Source organism: Triturus cristatus, chromosome 5_1 (genome assembly GCF_964204655.1).
Source record: "Triturus cristatus chromosome 5_1, aTriCri1.1, whole genome shotgun sequence".
Classification (NCBI taxonomy): domain Eukaryota; kingdom Metazoa; phylum Chordata; class Amphibia; order Caudata; family Salamandridae; genus Triturus; species Triturus cristatus.
The window spans coordinates 994569865-994592643 of record NC_140587.1 but is presented as its reverse complement, the minus strand read 5'-3'; the positions used below and the strand labels follow the sequence as shown (position 1 = coordinate 994592643).

The 22779-nt window shown below is 42.0% G+C and overlaps 1 protein-coding gene across 1 annotated transcript in view; it reads left to right on the top strand.

Annotated features, from left to right (window-relative positions):
* The window catches only part of ADCY2 (adenylate cyclase 2), a 3557286-nt gene that overhangs the window by 2538070 nt on the left and 996437 nt on the right, over positions 1-22779 (top strand). Inside the window, exon 10 of the mRNA XM_085606100.1 lies at positions 12249-12425. Within this exon, the coding sequence (XP_085462226.1) occupies positions 12249-12425 (177 nt within the window). The remainder of the gene's footprint in view (positions 1-12248; positions 12426-22779) is intronic.

Below are 22779 nucleotides of genomic sequence, written 5' to 3'. Positions count from 1 at the left end.
CATCGAGCTTCCAAGCTCTCCTCCCATACACTCACGGGAGTTCCTTTTGCTTTCTTCATCTGAAACAGATCAATATTGTCTCCCATAACTTCTTTTGAATGTAGAGGATGTATGCTAAAATGTTCATAAATGTCTTCTTCCTTTGACTTGTCCACTTTTTCAATGTGTCCAGTTGGTGTTTCTGTGTCTTCTTGTAAATCTTCTTCTTCTTCTTCTATATAAATTGATTCATACCATTTGTTATTCCTTTTCAAATACAAATTTGCTCTTTGTACTTTCCGTACATCTACCAGCTCCTGCCAAATCTTCTTATTCTTTGTAGGTACACCATTAACCAGAATAACTAATGGTTCAGTTTCCAAAGTATCTGCATCAATAGTTTCCATATTTTTTTTCAAATCCAAGGGCAAATACACCACTCTACCTTTTAAACCTCTCAGTAAATCTGAAGGAGGTAATTTACCAGTTTTGGGCTCCATACGTACTATGGTCTGGAACGGATGAACACATTGAATAAGTATAGACTCATATGTATTTAATTCAGAAAGTTCGGCAGGAATAACATCCAATTCTAAATTATTATGTACAGCTCTGGTTGGCATTCTATTTTCCTCTAACTTGTTGTAACAGTATTTACAAATACGCTGATCTTCACCCAATTCAAAACAATTTTCAAGAAATATATATGTGGCAAAATCCTTCCACTTATAATTATCTTCATTTTCACTCTTTCTGTAGAGATCAACATTCCTAGTTTGTTTTCTATAATGAGTTCTGCGGCAACAAATACAAGTTATATTTGGTCTTTCATTAGAGATTATTGCAAATTTTGTGATGTGATCATTAAATGTTTTACTTACAGAGGGTTCTACATTCTCTTCCACTTCTTCCTCATTTACTGTGTCCTTTTCTGCACTGTCTTGTTCAGGACCAAAGTAACAAAACTGAATTTCATCAACAACCTTCTCTACATCTGATACCGATCCACGGAACAGAGCCCTATTCAATTCATCTAACTTTATTGCTGGACTTTTAGCAAAATACAACCGTCTCACAAACTTTCTCATTTCAGTATGATGAACAGCCAGCATCCTAAAATGATGGAAAACACTATTACACACTTTTCTAGATAGACAAGCCAGAGAATGACCCTGCAAACCAGTATTCTCTCTCACTCTGCATGGATCTAGACTTTGAAGCACCTTAATCTTCTGTTTTACACTTTTTTTACTATATTCTCTTAGAAACTCACGAAATTTATCAATAGATTCCTGACGCACAGTGCAAATACTACTACAATTCCAAGTGTACACTGGGGCTTTAGGACGTCTCCCCATAGCCTCATCCGCCATCACTTGTACCTCATCTCTTGTAACCATTATCTCCTTCTCCATTATGCAACCATTTTTCACTTCATAAGCAAGACCTCTGGTGTCAACTGCATGCAGCAAACTATTACTTTGAAAATAACTCTCTTCATTAAAAAAAGGTTCACTACTTGAACTATGCATCCATTCTCCTAAAAACACTTTACAAAAGTTTGTTCTTTTCACTACTCTTTTCCTTTTGCTTTGTGATTTCAGTACATTAACCATTTTATCTAATGTACGCATCCTATTCAAAATTAAAATGAATAGTTTCCTTTTTAATTCTAATGCCTTTGCTGCAATTGCTTCAATTTCTTTTTTTCTCTTGTAATATTTTGCCTTTTTCTTATATTTCTTCACATCCTTTATCAAATTGGACATAACTCTTCTCTGAAACATTTTTCTACGTATCTCTTTAAACGCTGTTTTTCTGTTTAAGTTAATCTTTGTTATTGCAGAAGGTATATTTGCATTAACTAAATTCTCAATTTTTTCCTGTCCTTTTCTATGGAAAACATTCTTTCCAGTACAGACATTTTGTACATTTTTCCTTTTTTTGAAGATGTTCTTAAAAAATCTTTTGTCTGCTTACCAGAAGACTTTCTCTTTTTCCCAACATGAGCATCTCCAACTAACTTAGGTCCTCCAGTTGTCTTCAAATGTAGGTTTTTTTGTGGTTTTTCGTTACTCTGGATTTTGTAGGCATCTTAAATTTTGTTCACTGCTCTTCAGCAATACCTGAAAAAAAGTAAAAAAAAAATCCTTTTTTATATTTAAATATATTTCTACATTTTTTATGATCTTTTCAAATCTTAAAATACTAAGTACCCCTTTCCTAGAAGTGAAAATCACAATAACACATTCACAAATTAAATATCTAAAAACAATTCCTGTGTGCACACAGAGTCATGCTTTGAAATTAGGCAGAAAACGAAATTTCTTTGCCAATTGGAAGCACACATTCTTCTACTTTTTTGGCAAGTAATAAGTACTTTTACAGTCTGACACATTTTGAATCCACTTTTCAGATTCTGATAAAAGCACATGTCCAAACTACTTTTTGAGACCAGCACCATGTGTAACCTGGGTGACTGACTACACTTCAGCAAGGGCAACCAGCCTTAGTGATGCTGAATGTATTTGCATTACTGACTGCAACCTCAAACCCAACTCGGTTGTGAATACTGTGCATGATTCCACAGGATAAACAGCTAGGTGTGTGCTAAGAGTCTGCTTCTGCATAAAAAAATAGCTCCCCCTTTCCATCTAATGCAAATGTAAAATCACCAGAGCAATACCAAACAGATTTCTGAGACCAGCAACATGTGTAACCTGGGTGACTGACTACACTCCAGCAAGGGCAACCAGCCTTACTGATGCTCAATGTATTTGCATTACTGACTGCAACCTCAAACCCTTAAAGTATTCCTCATTTATACCACTACACCTTAATTTATGGTGAAAACATAGTCCATATTATTTAACATGTTTTTATTTGCATTATTAAGTGGAACCTCAAACTCCACTCAGTTGTGAATACTGTGCATAATTCCACAGGATAAGCAGCTGGGTGTGTGCTAAAAGTCTGCTTCTTCATAAAAAAATAGCTCCCCCTTTCCTACTAATGCAACTGTAAAATCACCATAGCATAACGCAATAAATCTCTGCCTGTAATTCCTGTTTGCACACAGAGTCATGTTTTCATATTAGTCTGAAAACGTAATTTCTTTGCCAATTTGAAACCACACTTACTACTCTTTTTTTGGCAAGTGATAAATACTTTTACAGTCTGACACATTTTAAATCCACTTTTCAGATTCTTAAAAAAGCACATGTCCAAACTGCTTTTTCAGACCAGCAACATGTGTAACCTGGGTGACTGACTACACTCCAGCAAGGGCAACCAGCCTTAGTGATGCTGAATGTATTTGCATTACTAAGTGCAACCTCAAACCCCACTCGGTTGTGAATACTGTGCATGATTCCACAGGATAAGCAGCTGGCTGTGTGCTAAGAGTCTGCTTCTGCACAAAAAAATAGCTCCCCCTTTCCTACTAATGCAACTGTAAAATCACCAGAGCATAACGCAATAAATCTCTGCCTGTAATTCCTGTTTGCACACAGAGTCATGTTTTCATATTAGTCTGAAAACGTAATTTCTTTGCCAATTTGAAACCACACTTACTACTCTTTTTTTGGCAAGTGATAAATACTTTTACAGTCTGACACATTTTAAATCCACTTTTCAGATTCTTAAAAAAGCACATGTCCAAACTGCTTTTTCAGACCAGCAACATGTGTAACCTGGGTGACTGACTACACTCCAGCAAGGGCAACCAGCCTTAGTGATGCTGAATGTATTTGCATTACTAAGTGCAACCTCAAACCCCACTCGGTTGTGAATACTGTGCATGATTCCACAGGATAAGCAGCTGGCTGTGTGCTAAGAGTCTGCTTCTGCACAAAAAAATAGCTCCCTCTTTCCTACTAATGCAACTGTAAAATCACCAGAGCATAACGCAATAAATCTCTGCCTGTAATTCCTGTTTGCACACAGAGTCATGTTTTCATATTAGTCTGAAAACGTAATTTCTTTGCCAATTTGAAACCACACTTACTACTCTTTTTTTGGCAAGTGATAAATACTTTTACAGTCTGACACATTTTAAATCCACTTTTCAGATTCTTAAAAAAGCACATGTCCAAACTGCTTTTTCAGACCAGCAACATGTGTAACCTGGGTGACTGACTACACTCCAGCAAGGGCAACCAGCCTTAGTGATGCTGAATGTATTTGCATTACTAAGTGCAACCTCAAACCCCACTCGGTTGTGAATACTGTGCATGATTCCACAGGATAAGCAGCTGGCTGTGAGCTAAGAGTCTGCTTCTGCACAAAAAAATAGCTCCCCCTTTCCTACTAATGCAACTGTAAAATCACCAGAGCATAACGCAATAAATCTCTGCCTGTAATTCCTGTTTGCACACAGAGTCATGTTTTCATATTAGTCTGAAAACGTAATTTCTTTGCCAATTTGAAACCACACTTACTACTCTTTTTTTGGCAAGTGATAAATACTTTTACAGTCTGACACATTTTAAATCCACTTTTCAGATTCTTAAAAAAGCACATGTCCAAACTGCTTTTTCAGACCAGCAACATGTGTAACCTGGGTGACTGACTACACTCCAGCAAGGGCAACCAGCCTTAGTGATGCTGAATGTATTTGCATTACTGACTGAAACCTCAAACCCCACTCGGTTGTGAATACTGTGCATGATTCCACAGGATAAGCAGCTGGCTGTGTGCTAAGAGTCTGCTTCTGCACAAAAAAATAGCTCCCCCTTTCCTACTAATGCAACTGTAAAATCACCAGAGCATAACGCAATAAATCTCTGCCTGTAATTCCTGTTTGCACACAGAGTCATGTTTTCATATTAGTCTGAAAACGTAATTTCTTTGCCAATTTGAAACCACACTTACTACTCTTTTTTGGCAAGTGATAAATACTTTTACAGTCTGACACATTTTAAATCCACTTTTCAGATTCTTAAAAAAGCACATGTCCAAACTGCTTTTTCAGACCAGCAACATGTGTAACCTGGGTGACTGACTACACTCCAGCAAGGGCAACCAGCCTTAGTGATGCTGAATGTATTTGCATTACTGACTGAAACCTCAAACCCCACTCGGTTGTGAATACTGTGCATGATTCCACAGGATAAGCAGCTGGCTGTGTGCTAAGAGTCTGCTTCTGCACAAAAAAATAGCTCCCCCTTTCCATCTAATGCAAATGTAAAATCACCAGAGCAATACGCAATAAATCTCTGCCTGTAATTCCTATTTGCACACAGAGTCATGTTTTCATATTAGTCACAAAACGAAATTTCTTTGCCAATTTGAAAGCTCACTTACTACTCTTTTTTTTGGCAAGTGATAGATACTTTTACAGTCTGACACATTTTAAATCCACTTTTCAGATTCTTAAAAAAGCACATGTCCAAACTGCTTTTTCAGACCAGCAACATGTGTAACCTGGGTGACTGACTACACTCCAGCAAGGGCAACCTGCCTTAGTGATGCTGAATGTATTTGCATTACTGACTGAAACCTCAAACCCCACTCGGTTGTGAATACTGTGCATGATTCCACAGGATATGCAGCTGGCTGTGTGCTAAGAGTCTGCTTCTGCAGAAAAAAATACCTCCCCCTTTCCATCTAATGCAAATGTAAAATCACCAGAGCAATACGCAATAAATCTCTGCCTGTAATTCCTATTTGCACACAGAGTCATGTTTTCTTATTAGTCACAAAACGAAATTTCTTTGCCAATTTGAAAGCACACTTACTACTCTTTTTTTTGGCAAGTGATAAGTACTTTTACAGTCTGACACATTATGAATCCACTTTTCAGATTCTTAAAAAAGCACATGTCCAAACTACTTTTTGAGACCAGCAACATGTGTAACCTGGGTGACTGACTACACTCCAGCAAGGGCAACCAGCCTTAGTGATGCTGAATGTATTTTCATTACTGACTGAAACCTCAAACCCCACTCGGTTGTGAATACTATGCATGATTCCACAGGATATGCAGCTGGCTGTGTGCTAAGAGTCTGCTTCTGCAGAAAAAAATACCTCCCCCTTTCCATCTAATGCAAATGTAAAATCACCAGAGCAATACCAAACAGCTTTCTGAGACCAACAACATGTGTAGCCTGGGTGACTGACTACACTCCAGCAAGTGCAACCAGCCTTACTGATGCTGAATGTATTTGCATTACTGAGTGCAACCTCAAACCCTTAAAGTATTCCTTATTTATACCAGTACACCTTAATTTATCGTGAAAACATAGTCCTTATTATTTTACATGTTCCTAACATTTAAATTTCTCCCAAAACAGAAAATGATAAACACAACTTCAACAAAAGGAATTCCAATTCTATTATTCATTTCTTAATTTACCATATACATCCCCTCTCAAACTCTAAACTCACCTTTAAAATTAGTTAGTTGTGAAATAAATGTGGCACTCAAACAGCAGATTATCAGAGCCAGGATCTCTGTTCTGTACACCTCTCTCCTCTCAGCAGAACCAGATAATGGCAAAGTTTCCCTCTCTTTTTCCACACATATACATGTAAGTTTCAAATCTCAGTGCTTCCCCCTTTTTTTCAAATGTAATCACACATTTCTATTGGTTAAAAACCAACCCTTTTCCAAAAGTACCCTTCCTCCAACTTGACTTCTGCCTAGTACCCTTCCCCCAACTTGACTTCTGCCTGCTACCATAGCAACAGCTCATGAAACACTGCTGTGCAGAGTTAGGTCAGAAGTTCACCAAACAATGTTTAATTTCCAAAGAGCAGGAGTGCTTGACTTATCAAACCTAACAGCAAATCCATAGTACTGTTCTTTGGTAACACATTTTTCTGTACCAATACAAAACATGCTTCTATAAATTTACACATACAGCCTAGTTTTTATTGTAGAATGGTATGAAACAGCCAAATTTTTTTTGTTTCTTTTTTTTTAAATATGTATGCCTCCATTTCCAAACTGTCTTTCATTTCTTTTTACCATTCTACTGAATTACACCTCCTGAGTGCATCCAGTTCTCCTTTGAAGATGTTCACAGTGTGGATTGTAGGGCACAGCTATGTCTTCTGGAGTGAAAAGTATGCAGAGAAAACAGGTATGGTGAGAGACCTTGCTTTGCCAAATGTAGACATTAAATGGATTGGTCAGAGAGGGTTAAAGTGGCACCAATTGATGCCATTGGTGAAATCCTTCATGCAAATCCAACACCCTGACCTCATAATAGTGCACTGTGGTGGCAATGACCTAGGCACTTTGACTGGGGTAGGTCTGGAAATGCTTATGAAGGAGACCTTTGCACAACTGTTTTCACTTTTCCCTAAAACTGCCTTTGTGTTTTCTAACATATGCCAAAGGCAAAAATGGAACTGGTCCAATCATTTCTGTCCACAGATTGACAAAGCAAGAAAGCACGTCAACAAATCTGTTTCTGCTTTTCTCCGAGACTATGGTATGGGTTTCATTTACCACAACAACTTGCGTTACGACATGCAAGACATTTATAGAGGTGATGGTGTGCACTTCAATGATGAAGGGAACAGAGTCTTCCTCTTGAACCTTAGACTCTACATCGGTACTTACTTGTAGGTACCACTAAAAAATCACTTCATAAACACAACGGCTCTTTTTAGAGCCCCCTAATATCTAAACACTTAAATCTGCATTTCATTTCTTTTTTTATTTTTTTTTTCTACCGTACGCGTACGGTGAGCTTACCGTACGCGTACCCCGCGATTTTTTTAAAAATAAATAAATGGTTTTTTTTGTACTTTTCTGTCCTTCTTTGACCCCCTTTCAAATGTTAGGGGGTCTGTAACTCTCTTCCTTGCCCCCTTTTCAAGTTATCTCCCTTTTTTGTTCTGACTGAAACACACGAAATGGCGGCCGCCGCTTCCTGGTTTCGACCGATTCGAATGTTTACTAAGATCTAACAGCCAATCAGAATCGCGCTCGCGCACGTCACCGTACGCGTACGGTAAGCGCACCGTAAGCTGGCTCAGATATATATATTGATTTAAATGCTATTTTCTCAGAATCTACTGAACAGATTTACACCAGACCTACAAAAGGCACTTCCTTGACCTGAGGACTACCTCTCTGCCAAATTTCATTAAATTCTGTTCAGCCGTTCGGGCTGTAGCTCTGTCTAAAGGTCCTATGGAAAAATGCATGGGAAAAACGCGTTTTGGGACCCCCCTTTTATCTCAGCCCCCGCTTGACGAATCCCCCCGAGACTTTCAGGGTAGGAGCGGAGCTCAACGCCCCACCTATTTTGAACATTTCGCGAGGATTCGTTGACCGGCGCCAAAGTTATTCAAAATAGAATGTTGCGGATTTCCTATGGTAAGAGGGTCCTAACTATAACTACCTACTGGCGACCGCCAGTAGGTAATATATATATATATATATATATATATAAAACAAAGGTTACAGGGACGTTATAGTTATACCATAGAAATTCAGCAGTTCTAGTTCCCTGTGCTAACTATAACTTACGCTCTGCAATGCACTGCTTATGACCTCACATATTACATCAATCATGACAGGTCAGTGACATCACTGATGACATCTCAAATGACATCACTGATGACATCCTCCATTGAGTGTGAGTGTTTTCTAACACTGTATGAGTGTTAAAAATATATACTAACCTACTACAAAATTGTAATAAGTATACTAGGTGTACAACTAATGAATTATTGAATGCGGCCCCTCATTTATTTTTCATTACTGTATTTCCGGGGAGGTGGTGGTCCCAAGGGCCCGGGGGGTTTCACAAGGCTCCCCGTTATGTTTATAAGCCCCTGGGAGGTGGTGGTCCCGGAACAGAGTAAGCCTCAGTGGGTGTGTGAGTGTCTGATTGGGTCTGTGAGTGGGTGCGTGAGAGTCTGAGGGGGTGCATAAGTGAGTGAGTGTCTAAGTGGGTCTGTGAATAAGTGTGAGATTAATTTACTGGGTTTGCGAGTGCCTCCATCAGTGTCAGTCAGTCTGCAAGTGAGTGCATATATGTCTGAGTAGGCCTGTGAGTGAGTGCGTGAGTCTCCAAGTGGGTCTGTGAGTTGGTGTGAGAGTCTCTGAGTGGGTCTGTGAATGGGTGAGAGAGAGGATAAGTGATTCTCTAACTGGGGGCATAAGTGTCTGACTGGGTCTATGAGTGGGTGTAGGTGTCTGAGTTTATCTGTGAGTGGGTGCTTGAGTGTCTGAATGGGTCTATGAGTGACTGTGAATGTGCCTGACTTGTTCTGTAAGTGGATGCTGAGTGGGTTCTGCTTGTTCTCTGCTCATTTTCTGCCTTTTCTGCTCACTTCTGAATTTTATTTTGCCTCTTTGTTTCTGCTCGTTTCTAACCTCTATTTTGCCCCTTTCTGCTCATTTCTGAACTTCATTTTGCCTCTTTCTGCCCGTTTCTGACTTCTATTTTGCGCTTTCTGCTCGTTTCTGACCTCTATTTTGCCTCTTTCTGCTAGTTTCTGATCACTATTTTGCCTCTCTATGCTCATTGCGGGCCTTTTTTGCCTCTTTCTGCTCGTTTCTGACCCTTATTTTACATCTTTCTGCTTGCTTCTGACCTCTATTTTGCCTCTTTCTGCTGGCTTCTGACCTCTATCTTGCCTCGTTGTGCTCATTGCAGGACCTTATGCTGCCTCTTTCTGCTTGTTTCTGACCTCAATTTTCCCTCTATATGCTAATTTCTGATTTCTATTTTGCCTCTTTCTGCTCGTTGCTGACCTTTATTCTGCCTCCATCAGCTCGTTTCTGGCGATTATTTTGCCTCTTTCTGCTCTTTCCTGCTGAAACTGTATGGGGAGCCTCAAGGTTCCCTGTGGTCCAAGCTGGCTCTGGGCCTCCTGCAGGAGTTGGCATTGCTCTGGCATTAAGGGAGCTGCTGGAAATGCAGCTCCCTGTGTTAAAGAGCAATCTGCTTCCGCGAGCGGGAGCACTTTGACAGCTCCCGCCCTCTGGAACCAGAGTGTTTTTTTTGGCTTGGTGGGAGCGGTCAAAGCTCCCGCCAAGCAAAAGCAAACAGCTATGTCCTGAGGTGGGCTCCCCATGACATAGCAGGAGCCAGCACTAGGGTGTGGCGGTACTCAGAGCCATGTGTGGCTCCAGGGGGAGGTGGTGGTCCGCAGGGCCCAGGGGGTCAATGAGGTGTCCCCATTACATTCAATTTAACCCTGAGTAGGTGGTGGTCCCCAGTGCCCACAGGGGTCAAAGCAGCCCGCGTCTATTTTACATTACTATAGCCCCAGGGAGGTGATGGTCTCCTGGGCCCAGGGATTTCACAAGGCCCCCGTTATAATGTTCATAAGCCCCAGGGCTGTGGTGGTCCCTGGAACACAGTAAGCCCTTGGAGGGGACCTCATGCGCCCCCCTGCATTTTTAAATAAAATCACAGCATGCCCTCGGACATGGCCCACCATGGGGCCCTTTTCAAAACAAGCGCAGGAGGCCACACTTGTTTGTTCTGTGAATTTCACAGCAATTCTTTTTTTAATGCTTTTTTTCTGCTCTGACAGGGTCCCCCTGGACCCCCAGAGCAGGCTAGGGGGTTAGGGTATTTGTACCTCGTCACCTTTTCTTTTCTTTGTATTTTTTTGTGGGACTCATCTGAAGCCGTGTCCCAAGATGGCTGAAAAAACTTCCTGGTTGAAGTGTTGGCAGCCAATCAGAGCTCTGCTTTTTCCTGCACGAGCTCGTTATTATTTGTGAATTAACTGGGATCACAGATAAACAAAGTGGGATTTCCTTAAATTTCTCCACAACTACTGAGCGGACTTACACTGGATAACTGAAAGTATGATCTGAGTACCAAAATCTACCTTACAGCAAAATTTGGTGTAATTCCATCCATCGGTTTGGGTGTATTCGTGGTCAAAGCTCCTGTGGGAATTAACATGGGAACCCCCCCCCCCCGATTCTCTCCCCCCCCGCACGGATCACCTTGAAACTTTCCATGCACAACAAGACTCACTATGAAACTTTCTTGAAACATTTTGCAAAAATGTGTCTAACGACTCCAAAGATATAGGCCAGTCAAAAAACTTTTTTTCTATGGAAACATGGTCCTAACTATAAATGCCTAGCGGTAACTGCCAGTAGGTAAGATATATATATATATATGAACAATATAATATATTTATATATACAATGTAATCTATATATATATACAAAATAATATATGATCAAGGCTGCGACTGTCAGCCGTAACGCATGGATGATAACATTCATGAAAAAATAAATAAACCAGAGTGAAAACCAATGGAGTGCCGGTTCTGTTTCTTCTTTAGACGCCTTTCGGGCTTCCACGCCCATGGTCACAGGCTAGGCAGGGTCAACAGCAAGGACTGCAGTCACATGTTTATATTTCAAAGATGCCCCTCCCCAACGGGCCTCTGAGCATTATGGTGTATGTAGGGCTGCAAAATAAAATAAAACTCCAGTGGGCCTCGATGTTGCTCACAGTCTCATGCACAAATTATTACCACAGTGGGTTGGCATTCATGTCTCAAACCTGCTCCCTGCCAATACCTGTAGCCTTCATCAGGAAAACCACAAGTCCCAGGTACCACGCACTCGTGGTCCACAGATCCGCACTTCTGCGGCTGGCTGTTCCATGACCATGAATGTGAGTTCTATCACTTGGACAGATTTAGAAGAGATTTGGTCAAACATCTTCTTTCCCTGACTATGACAAGTTTGTAAAGGAAATGGAGAATGTTTGTCCTTAAGACAAACCAGCTGGACAAAGTGGCATGAATGTTTTCCTTTTTATTATCTACATAATGCCAATGAGAAAAGAAAGCTAAATCAGGAGCTGTCGGCTTGCCTTTGCTACTCTTCTCTCTCGCTCCAAACTCATTTTTATTTGTTTTGCTGTGGAAGGTTCTTGATTGCAGTATTTGCTCTAAGAAAGTGCATTAATGTACAATATCAAGGAAATTATTAATCTTGTGAAGTCATATAGTGTGGGCTCACAGCTATATAACCGATTACATTTTACACATATCGACTTTCTTCATTTGCTTCTGATTTATGTCCAGTGTTGTTTACTTTTAATCAATGTTGTTTTAATGTTCTAATCAATGTACATATGTTTAGCTTGAAGTGTTAAGGTTTACAATCAAATGAGATAAACTTAGATTGATTGTTTGTTGTATTTGTAGTAGTTTTGGTTACTCTTACAAAGAAGCTTTTGTAGTAAGCACAGTTTAACAATTTCATCATGCAGTTGCCACTGATTGACTCTAATCCCTTTCATTTGTATGTCTTTGTTATGCAGGGTGAAAAACGAAGTCCTCAGCATCACTTCAGACCCCGGCACACTCTCGATGGAGCCAAAATGAGGGCATCTGTCCGTATGACACGGTATTTGGAATCTTGGGGAGCAGCCAAGCCCTTCGCTCATTTACATCATCGAGACAGCATGACCACTGAAAATGGCAAGATCTGCACTACAGTAAGGGATACTGTCTTTCACTTCTATTGCTTTCTCTTGCATTCCATAATTACATGCTGCCCGCAGACTCACGTAGGGATATTTCATTTGAATGATAAGCTCAGTCATTTATTTGAAAGTACTATAAGGAATTGCAGCCAATGTACTGATGATGTGACTCACCCCTCCACTTTGTCTGTCTGTCTGTCTGTCTATCTATCTATCTATCTATCTATCTATCTATCTATCTATCTATCTATCTATCTATCTATCTATCTATCTATCTATCTATCTATCTATCTATCTATCTATCTATCTATCTATCTATCTATCTATCTATCTATCTATCTATCTATCTATCTATCTATCTATCTAGCTCCCTACAACATTATCGACACTCTGAATCTGTTCTCCTCAAATGCATGTATTTCTTGCAAAGTTTTTAGGCCTAGAATTAGAGCAGTGCTATCTATTCTGAGGTAGGAGGTGACAAAGTCCTTTGCCATTATTACAGCAAAGTCAGGACTGATTTCCAATAACACAGGACCCACAACACAGAGCTTTACCCCAGAGGCATTTATGAGAGTATGAACTCTAATCTTACAAGGGCTTTCATTTCTCCAGCATAGAGATGAAAAATGTCTTACCCTGCATGGCACATGGAGAAAAAGGGAAAGGCTGGTGTGAGTGGTAAATAGAAGTAAGAAACTAGTAGCAAAAAACCCAAGCAGCTGCATAATGGTTTATGGATTCGGGGTGAACATATATCCTGATTAATCCAAAGTGAACACATGAAAAACGTATTGTTTTACTTTTTTGGAAAGAATTATCAAATAAAATGTTTTTAAAAAGTGATATTTATAACACTATTTTAATTATTTTACTTTCGAGCTTTGAAGCCTGCATGCCCTCAGACTCTCTGTGCACCTACATCTCACCCCACTAGGCACAGAGAACATAGGTGTACCAATAATGCAGCAAACTACCAATGTTGTCAGAGGCAAGCTGCAGGAGCCCGTGTTGGTCACAAAGAGCAAACGATAATCCCAAGTCCCCTATATATGCAGTCCAAAATGAAAAAGCACCAACAATGAGAGGTCGAGGTTCTCATTTGAATCAAACTGGATGCCCCACTAGTACATCTGTGACATCATTTTCTGAAAAGAACAAATGTCCTAGTGGCTTAATGGCGGACCTAATGGACACCAATTGAACTCTGGGACCCTATGAGTAAAAAATTGGGTTATTGGATGGGGCAGGTGAAAGGCCCACTCATGCAACAACCAGAGTCCTCTTGAGGGTGAACCACAAAAGTCATTAAAGTAATCTGAGCTCATCCCTCTGGGAGCTTCGCACAAAAGCAAACAGGTTTAACTTAGAGGCAATGTGTAAAATATTTATGCAGCACACAAACAGTAATAAAGTAAAAACATAGCACAAGCAAATCCCAAACCATTTTAGAAAAATAGAGCAAGTGTTAATAAATAAAATGACACCAAAATAAATTACATCTAATCTGCAGAAACAGAATTATGAATTTGTAAAGTTTTCAGTGAGATCTAGCTTCTTAAATGTCAAAGCGCCAACTGCAGGTATCTGGTCATGTGAAACCGGAACACAATCGAAAGTTGAGACCAACTGTAATGGAACGTGGATCTGACAGAAGAGGTGGTTTGGCCCGATCTCGGCCTGCCATCCAACTTTGAAAAGTTTTGGGGAAAAGGTTCTGGAGAAGTTGGAGTCTTAGCATGTCAAGGCAGAGGGTTGTATCCGAGGGTGCTTTCTCAAAGAGAGTGAGCTGCTGGATGAGGGCTCGGTGAAGCCATCGATGAAGGCAGGAAAAAGCTCAGAGCAAGATAAACTGGATTTCCAAGCTAAGGAACCCGGTGAAGATTTCTACCTTAGGACTTAGAAGATTTTCTCAAGTTTGGATTCACCCAGCTGGACAAGGCTGTAGCCAAAGAGAGCTCCACTAGGCCGGATATCGCTGCCAGGAACTCCAGCTGAAGAGGTTTGCTGCTGCAGAGAAGAATGTAGCAGGAGATACTGTGAAGTCAAGCCAACCAGCAATGCACCTTATACGAATAGCCCGGTAGGTAGGTCCCGGTCTTCTGTTGGTTCTCCAGGCAGTTGTTACTGAAAAATGTTCTAAGTCCCAGATTTCGGAATCCGGTAGAAGGACGCTATTCCAGCACCACACCAATGGTCAAGGACCTGGGAGCACCACTTAGGGCAATAGGGCTCCCTCCAGCAGAGGCCAGCAGCAGGGTTCAAGGCCTCTGAAACATATTATGTTCCTATAGCTCAAACTGGAGGAATGCCAGTTAGCCCTTAGAGTCACCCTGGTGGTCCTGGGTTCAAGGAGCAAGTCCAGTACTCCTTCTTCAAATAGTAGGTGTTAGACCTGGCAGCCGTAGGGTAGTCTTCCCCCCGACTTTTTGCCTTCCTCCTCCATTATTGTGCTAATCTTATTTTTGCTGGCCTTAGGACTCTTTGCACTTTAACACTGCTACCCAGTGCTAAAGTGCCTGTGCTCTCGCCTCTAAACATGACAATATTGGCTTCTTCCAAATTGGCATATTTAGTTTACTTATAAGTCTCTAGTGAAGTGGTACTACAAGTATCCAGGGCCTGTAAATTAAATGCTACCAGTGGGCGTGCAGCACTGATAAGGCTACCTCTTAAGTAGATCTTTAAAAATGTCTCAGGCCTGCCATTGCAGAGCCTGTGTTTGCAGTTTTATACTGCCATTTTGACCTTGCAAAATAAACCCTTTGCCAGGCCCAAACTTTCCTTTTAATACATATAAGGCAATCTTATGGTAGGCACTGGACAGCCCAGAGGGCACTGTGTAATCTATTTAAAAAGGAGAACATGTGCTTTTAAGTTTTGCATATCCTAGTAGTGAAAACTCTTACATTCATTTTTCATTACTGCAAAGCCTATCTCTACCATAGGATAACATTGGATTTGCCTTATTACATTTTACAAGTGTAATTTCCAAATAGGAAGAGATAACCAGTTCATGTTTGGTGTCTCTGGAATCACAATTAAAAATCCTAACTAATGGTAAAATCGGATTTTAAATTACCATTCTGAAAATGCCACTTTTAGAAAGTAGTTTTTTTCCTGCCTCAGCTATTTAGTTCATGTAGCCTATTTCTGGTCACATGACTGGGTCTAGCTTACAGTTGGGCTTTGTGTCTTCTTCCTTGACATCTACACACACTAGGGAGCTTAGGTGTGCCTGGATGGCCCATCAGTGGCAGGATGGGACGAAGAAGCTGGGCACACCCCCTCTTACATTTGAACAGTCTGTGTCCTGCCTCTCCACAAAGGGCTGTATAACCACTGTAGTTAGTTGGGAGCCAGAACAGGGGATGCATGATGCCTGCGGATTTCAATGGGAAATCTCTACAAGTGTCTCCCCTCTTGAAAGGCACCACTGGCTTATGAATACTGGACCTCCGACACCACCACTTCAGTACACTTCTGGACCTGTGGATACTCTGCCAGGAAGAACGACTGTTGTGTTGCTGAAGGATTGACACTCTGCTGGACTGCACTCTGCTGGACTCCTGCTTCGCTGTGCTGACCTGCTGCCTCCTGCCTTCTGCCTGGGTGAGAAGGACTGGACTTGCATCTCTTGAACCCCGAACCCAGAGTGACTCCAAGGGCTAGTTGGCTGGCCTCCTGATCTAAAGTATCAGGGACACAACAGGCTTCCACCAACCTTTCACCTGTACCTGTACTGTTTCCTCTGTGCATCTACCCTGCCAAGTAGTGCCAACCCAGTCCTGGACCCTTGGAAGCAGGCTTAAGATGCTTAACAGCCTTTGTGGATCCAGCAGAACCAAAGCATCTCCTCTTCTGCATGGTGGAAACCTGAGCAGAACTGACGCATTACTGCTGCTGAGTGGATTGGACCTGTTGCAAAGACCCCCATCACATTGCAGATCTTTGGAACCCCGGAGGCACTTTGACTGTGCAGCCATTATTAATCAGGGTTTGTAAAGTGCAGCTACTCACCTGTGAGTGTCTCAAGGTGCTGTGGTGGGGAAGCTGGTCAGACTAAATGCAGAGTTCATTCGAAGAGCCAGGTCTTGAGGTCCTTCCTCAGCGAGGGTGATTTCCTGAGGTGGATGGGCACGGTGTTCCATGTCTTTGAGGCGAGATAGGAGAAGGACATTCCTCCGGTTCTGGTCTTGCGGATACTTTGTGCAGTAGCCAGGAAAAGCTGGGCAGAGCAGGGGTTTCTGTTGGCTAGGTGGAATGTGAGGCAGTGATTCAGGAATACAGGTCTGGCATTGTGAAGGGCCTTGTATGAGTGGGTGAGGAGTTTGAAGGTTATTTTTCTGTTGACTGGGAGCCAGTGGAGGTCACAGAGGTGTTGAGTGATGTGGCTGTGATGGGGGTTGTTAAGGATTCGTCTTTTTGCAGCGTTCTGGACATTTTGGAGTCTACCGAGGAGTTTCTGTGGGTGATGAAGGCGTAGAGTGCGTCCCATTTGTCGAATCTGCTGCTGATGAGGGCATGGGTGACTGTCTTCCTGGATTCGGTGGGGATCCATCTGAAGGTCTTTCGGAGCAGGCGGAGTGTGTTGAAGCAGGTCGAGAAGACAGTGTATATCTGGTGGTCCATTGTAAGCGAGGAGCCCAGTACGATGCAGAGGTTTCATGCGTGGTTCTTGGGTCCAGGGTGACTTCCTAGCACAGAGAGCCACCAGGAGTATTTTCCAGCGGAGGGGAGGCTTCCAGGATGACGACTTCTGTCTTGTCTGAGTTGAGCTTCAGGCAGCTGTCCTTCATTCAGGTGGTGACTGCTTTCATTTCTTCATGGAAGTTGTTCCTGGCGACAGTGAGTTCTTTGGTCAGGGAGAGGATCAGATGTGTGGCATCTGCGTAGGAGACGATGTTGGGCCCGTGGTTCCTGATGATTACAGCAAGGGGGTCAAGGAGATGTTGAGGAGGGTGGGGCTGAGTGAGGAGCCCTGGGGTACTCCGCAGCTGATCTCTGTCGGTTTTAAGGGATACAGTGGGAGTCGAATCTGTTGTGTTCTGCTGGTGAAGAAGGAGATGATACAGTTGAGGGCCTTGTCTAAGATACCAGCGCTGTGAAGTATTATGGCTAGGGTGCGGTGGTAGACGGTGTCAAAGGCTGCCGAGAGGTCCAGTAAGACATGGGCCGCAGTTTTGCCCTGGTTGAGGAGGGAGCAGATGTCATCAGTGGCGGCGAGAAGGGCGGTCTCTATACTAAGATTGCTTCGGAATCTGGATTGGGAGATGTCCAGGATGTGGTTGGTTTTGATAAAGTCAGCAAGCTGAGTGTTGATGGCTTTTTCAATGACTTTGGCTGGGAAGAGGAGCAGGGAGATGGGCCTGAAGTTTTTGAAGTCTGTTGGGTCCACAGAGGGTTTCTTCAGAAGGGGGTTGATCTTGGCATGTTTCTAGTCATCGGTGAAGGTGGCGGTCTCGAGGGAGCAGTTGATGATTCGGCATAGCTCGACTGCGATGGTGGAAGCAGCTCTGTGGAAGATGCGGTGCGGGAAGGGGTCCCAAGGTGCTTCGGAGTGGATGCTTTTCATGGTCTTTATGGTGTTGTCTGTGGTGAGTGGGGACCAGCTGTGCAGAGTTGGTCAGGGGGGGTCGGTGTCTGTTGTGGTGGTTGCTGGCATGGTGGGGTGGTCCTGCGTGTCAAAGCTGTCATAGATAGTCTTGATCCTGTGGTACAAGAAGATGCGGAGTCCGTTGCAGAGGTCTTGGGAAGGTAGGACGTCTGTTGCCTCGCTGTTGTGTTTGGCAAACTCCTTGATGATGCTGAAGAGTTTCTGTCTTGGAGGACCTACTTCCTTGTGGTTTTGATGAGATGGTGGGTGCTTTTAAGGCGGCGGCTTTGAAGGCGGCGTGGGCTTCTGGGGTTTTGTTGTTCTTCCATGTCTTCTCAGCCTGTCTACAGGTGCATCTGGACTCTTGAAACACGGGGATGAACCAATGCATCCTCGGCACAGGCCCTCGCATTCCTGGTTGATTGCTGCCTCGAACGATGACCCAGATTCTGCATTGCAGCCTAACATCTTTTTGGAACTCACATAACGCTCCAACTGAACTTCGCATCACAAGCCTCATCGATTGGATCCTTGACAATGATGTAAGCCCTTGCATCGCAGCTTTACCGTATCTCAAAACCGATGCATCACTTTGGCTGCATGACACATCTTCAAAGCAGATGCTTGCAATGCTCTTCAAACCAGGATTTAAGGTACTTTGTTCAGTGGGCCTCACTGGGTCCCTGTAGCTGTCTCGTGCTCTATGCTAGTCAGCCTGAACTTGTAACTTTGGGCCTGATTATGAGTTTGGCGGATGGGATACTCCTTTGCAAAAGTGACAGATATCCTATCAGCCATATTACAAGTTCCTTTGGATATAATGGAATTGTCATTTGCCGGATGGGATATCCGTTTGCAACTGAGTACCCCTGTCTGCCAAACTCATAATCAGGACCTTTGTCTCAGTCTGGTGCTACTAGATGTCCACAGTTGGCGCTTTGCATTATTGGAGCTACTTTACCTAAAATGTTAAAAAGTCAATATCTCCAGTTCTACTAATTGGATTTTTGTTGTTTTTGTCTTATTAAATGAACTTATATTTTTCCTAACTTGGCATGGAATCCTTTTTGTATGGTGTTTTCACTGTTTTACAATTTAAAGTGTTCCTGCTTGACCAGGCCTCACACCCCATTCAACCAGTAACCCAATGTCTTACAGTTGGGCTGCTAGGTAGTGATTTCAGCAGCAGGGCAGTTCTTCTGGCAGAAAGACAGCAGGGCAGTGCTTAATTTGAAACTTCCACGGGTCCAGGGGGTGAACTGAAGAGTGGTTCTGAATGTCCAATATGTATAACTGGTGCTGGCCTTTGTGTGTGTAAGTGTGTGTTTGTGCAGTCTCGAAGTTCTAACTTTTCCCTGTTAAGGCACCAAATGTCTGGTGTGACAAAAGGCTGGTGTCAGGTTCCTTTGTGTGTGCTGTAGGCAAGCCCTTTGAAGAGCAAGTGGGTCAGGGCAAAGCCCCGCCCCCAACCATCCTGGCAAGAATGCTAATCCTGCCCACACTTAGCCATCCCCTTTGAGTCACTGATGGGAAGGAATACACTAAACCCAGCAGCAAATTCATTCGCTTTCAAGTAACCCAGGACACTGGCAGAAGGCAAAAAATGGCTAGGACAAGAAAATGCCAACTTTCTAAAAGTAGTTAACTAAGGGGTTGAGCCTTTTTATTGCCAGCAAGGTTAGGCCACTAGAAATTCAAACATGCACACAAAATAAACATTTGCTGACAATAGTTATTTAATTTGTCATAGTGGAAACAAAACTCAATTAGCATGGCCAAGCTAATTGAGTTTTGTGTCCACTATGACAAATTAACTGTGTTTATAAGTAGTGTTGCAAAGGTAAATTTTGTGTTTATGTTTGAACTCTCTAAAAGTAGCATTTTCAGAATTGTGACATAAAATCTAACTTTACGTTTAAAGAGGATTTTAACCTACAATTATTTTTAGTCTAAACAGCATATCTTTACCTGCTCCCAATTCAAAGTTGGTACTTAATAAAATTTAATAATGTGACCAGGTGTTAGCCAATGGGAGAAATACACCTTACAGTAGTGAAAAATAACTTTAGTAGTTTTCTATCGCCAGTACATGTGAAACTTAAGTTTACATGTCTTACTTTTTAATTACCATGCATCTTTCCTGTGGGCTTTTGGGGCCTACTTAGGGGTGATGTGTAAGTAAAAAAGGAAGGTTTAGGCCTGGCAAAAGGTTTATTTGCCAGGTTGAAATGGCAGTTTGAAACTGTACTATATACTGCAATGGCAGGTCTGAGACATGCTTTAAAGTGCTACTTGAGTGGGTGGCACCGTGAGTGCTGCAGTCCCACTAGTAGCCTTTACCTTATAGGTCCTGTGTACGTGTAGTACCATATACTAGGCATTTACAAGTAAATGAAATCTGACAAACAGGTGCAGGCCAATTTTACCTTATTCTAGACATTGAGTCCAAGCACTTTGGCATTGGTTAACAATGGTAAAGTACACAGCATCCTAATGCCAACACTAATGAATTCAGGAAATAGGAGGAGTGAAGGCAAAATGTTTGGGGGACTACCAAGCCAAAGATGTCAGGCCTAAAAATGTGGAAGAAATGTGGCTCTTCTTCACATAGCTGAAGCTGCTAACTACTACACCCGTGGCCTATTAGATTTTCACTAGTTTAAATGTGAGTGTCCTTGAAGCAAAGCCCATATGCTCCTCTCCTATTTTTAGACAGATGTTGCTACCATGCCTACTTGGTGCTAGAGGAAAGGTGCCGGAAATATTCTATGGTTCGGTCTCTGTAAAGTCCATGGAGAAAAAGAGAGTTTAGAGACCTACATTTTGCACCGTAGTCCATGTGTACAGGAAGACCATGGCGAACATAATCCTACGTTCACTTCTTGGTTCACCTGAATGAAAATCCCGAACTGCATATTTCTAGAAAGTCGTGTCCAATGCCATGTAGTGGTTAAAAATGTTATTCCACAAAATATTTTCTTTTTCTAATTCCACTCTGAACATTAGGGTACTGGATCATCACCAGTTTCCTAAACCTTGGCGTCTACTACTGTCACCTGTTTTCACTATCTCTGCAATCTCCATATCACATGCTTCCATAGTGAGATTGCATCATTTGTTTTTCTTTTTTAACCCTATTCATTAGGGTAATCTAACCACCCTATCTGATCAATCTTATTTTTCATAACTCCTTTGAGAATATGTCTGCTGGCAGGGTATGAGCTCAATAAAAGCAGCTGGACCCTAAGCTAACTTTTACTTAACCAGATAAACGTCCAAGTTCTAGTCACCAACATACACTTTTGAATTGGCCTGAATGTTAATCAGCTCCCACTAAAGTGAACCAGGGAAACAGTAAATCATGTTTCTCACTTTTGAACTTCTCCATGTAGGATATCGTTTTATATACTTCAAGGTTAATGTGACTCACACTGACTTCAATTGAAAATACTCAAATCACCCTTTCCAGTTCATCAATTTTCTAGACATGCTTGTAGCTATCTACTATACTTTTTCAGACTTTCCTAATTCTTCCAATTGTGTTGCTTGTTTGCATTTGTAGTTTTTTAGTCCTACCATATTTATTTCTGTGAGAGTAAATATAAGAGTAAGCCTTGAGCTCAACTTAACCGACCCAAAGGTGAAAAAATATTCTTTGGTTTGCTTCTGTTAGATCACCCAGATCAGGGGTCATTCTTGTGTAATACCATTACAAATAGTATTGCAACTGGCCCAGCTCCTGCCTCAGCATGCCAGATGAGTTTCTAAAACCAACTGTTAAAAATTATTTGGAATTTTCCGTCCACAAAAAAAGGCATAGACTCATACCACAAATTACATAGTAGCTATTGATCTGTAATAACAATCAATAAAAAGCTAAATGAAAAGCAACATTTTTTATAGGGAAATCAAATAGAAAAGAGGAATCGGCATAAGCCAACATGATCCATCTCCTGGCTAGGGGCAAATCTTCTACAAGCATTAAAGAACAACGGAAGTGTAATTGCTTCTGAATCGGGGGAGATTTAAATAATGCAACACAGTGCAGAAAGACAAAGTGCTGCGCTGCGTTGTGTGAATGGGAGAGATCTGAAGAGTGCCATATCTATTGTGATATGGCACTCTTCAGATCTCTCCCAGCACTAGCGCACTTGTGACTGCCTAGCCACAAAGCAGGCACCCTAGTGCCATGCTGCAAGGATTCCTGATTGACAGACAGGATTGTTATTTTCTGTTTTGTTTTGTTGTCCTCATTACACCATCAATCTCTTGGAATGTTGTTCCTTCCACTAAGGAATCTGACTTACTGAGATAGCTGTCTCAAGCTTGCTGACTCCACAAGCGTAATCTTTACAGCTTTTCCAAGTTAATCGTTGGACAAGACAGATTTTTTTGTCTTTTGACATAGCTTTTCCAGACCCTATTGTAGCTACGCGGATCACATGCAATATCTTTTTGATTAACATAGCTCCTCAATAGAGGCGGGACCTGCTGATTTTCATTTCCTTCGTATCCCTTGTCTTGCAAGCAGGACTAGGTAAAAGACAAGCCTTTCCTTGGCATCATTCAAAGTGATTTCTAGCACGGCATCACTGCCAAAAAACACCAACTGAGGACTTACCTTGATTTGATGACCAGGTATCTCACTCAGAGTCTTACTCACACTATTCCAGTATGATGCCAGTGCAGGACAAACCAATAACATATGTGTGTCACCTGCTTGTTGTGATCTGCATTTCTGGCAAGGGAGAATCTTGCCTTCCACTTTAG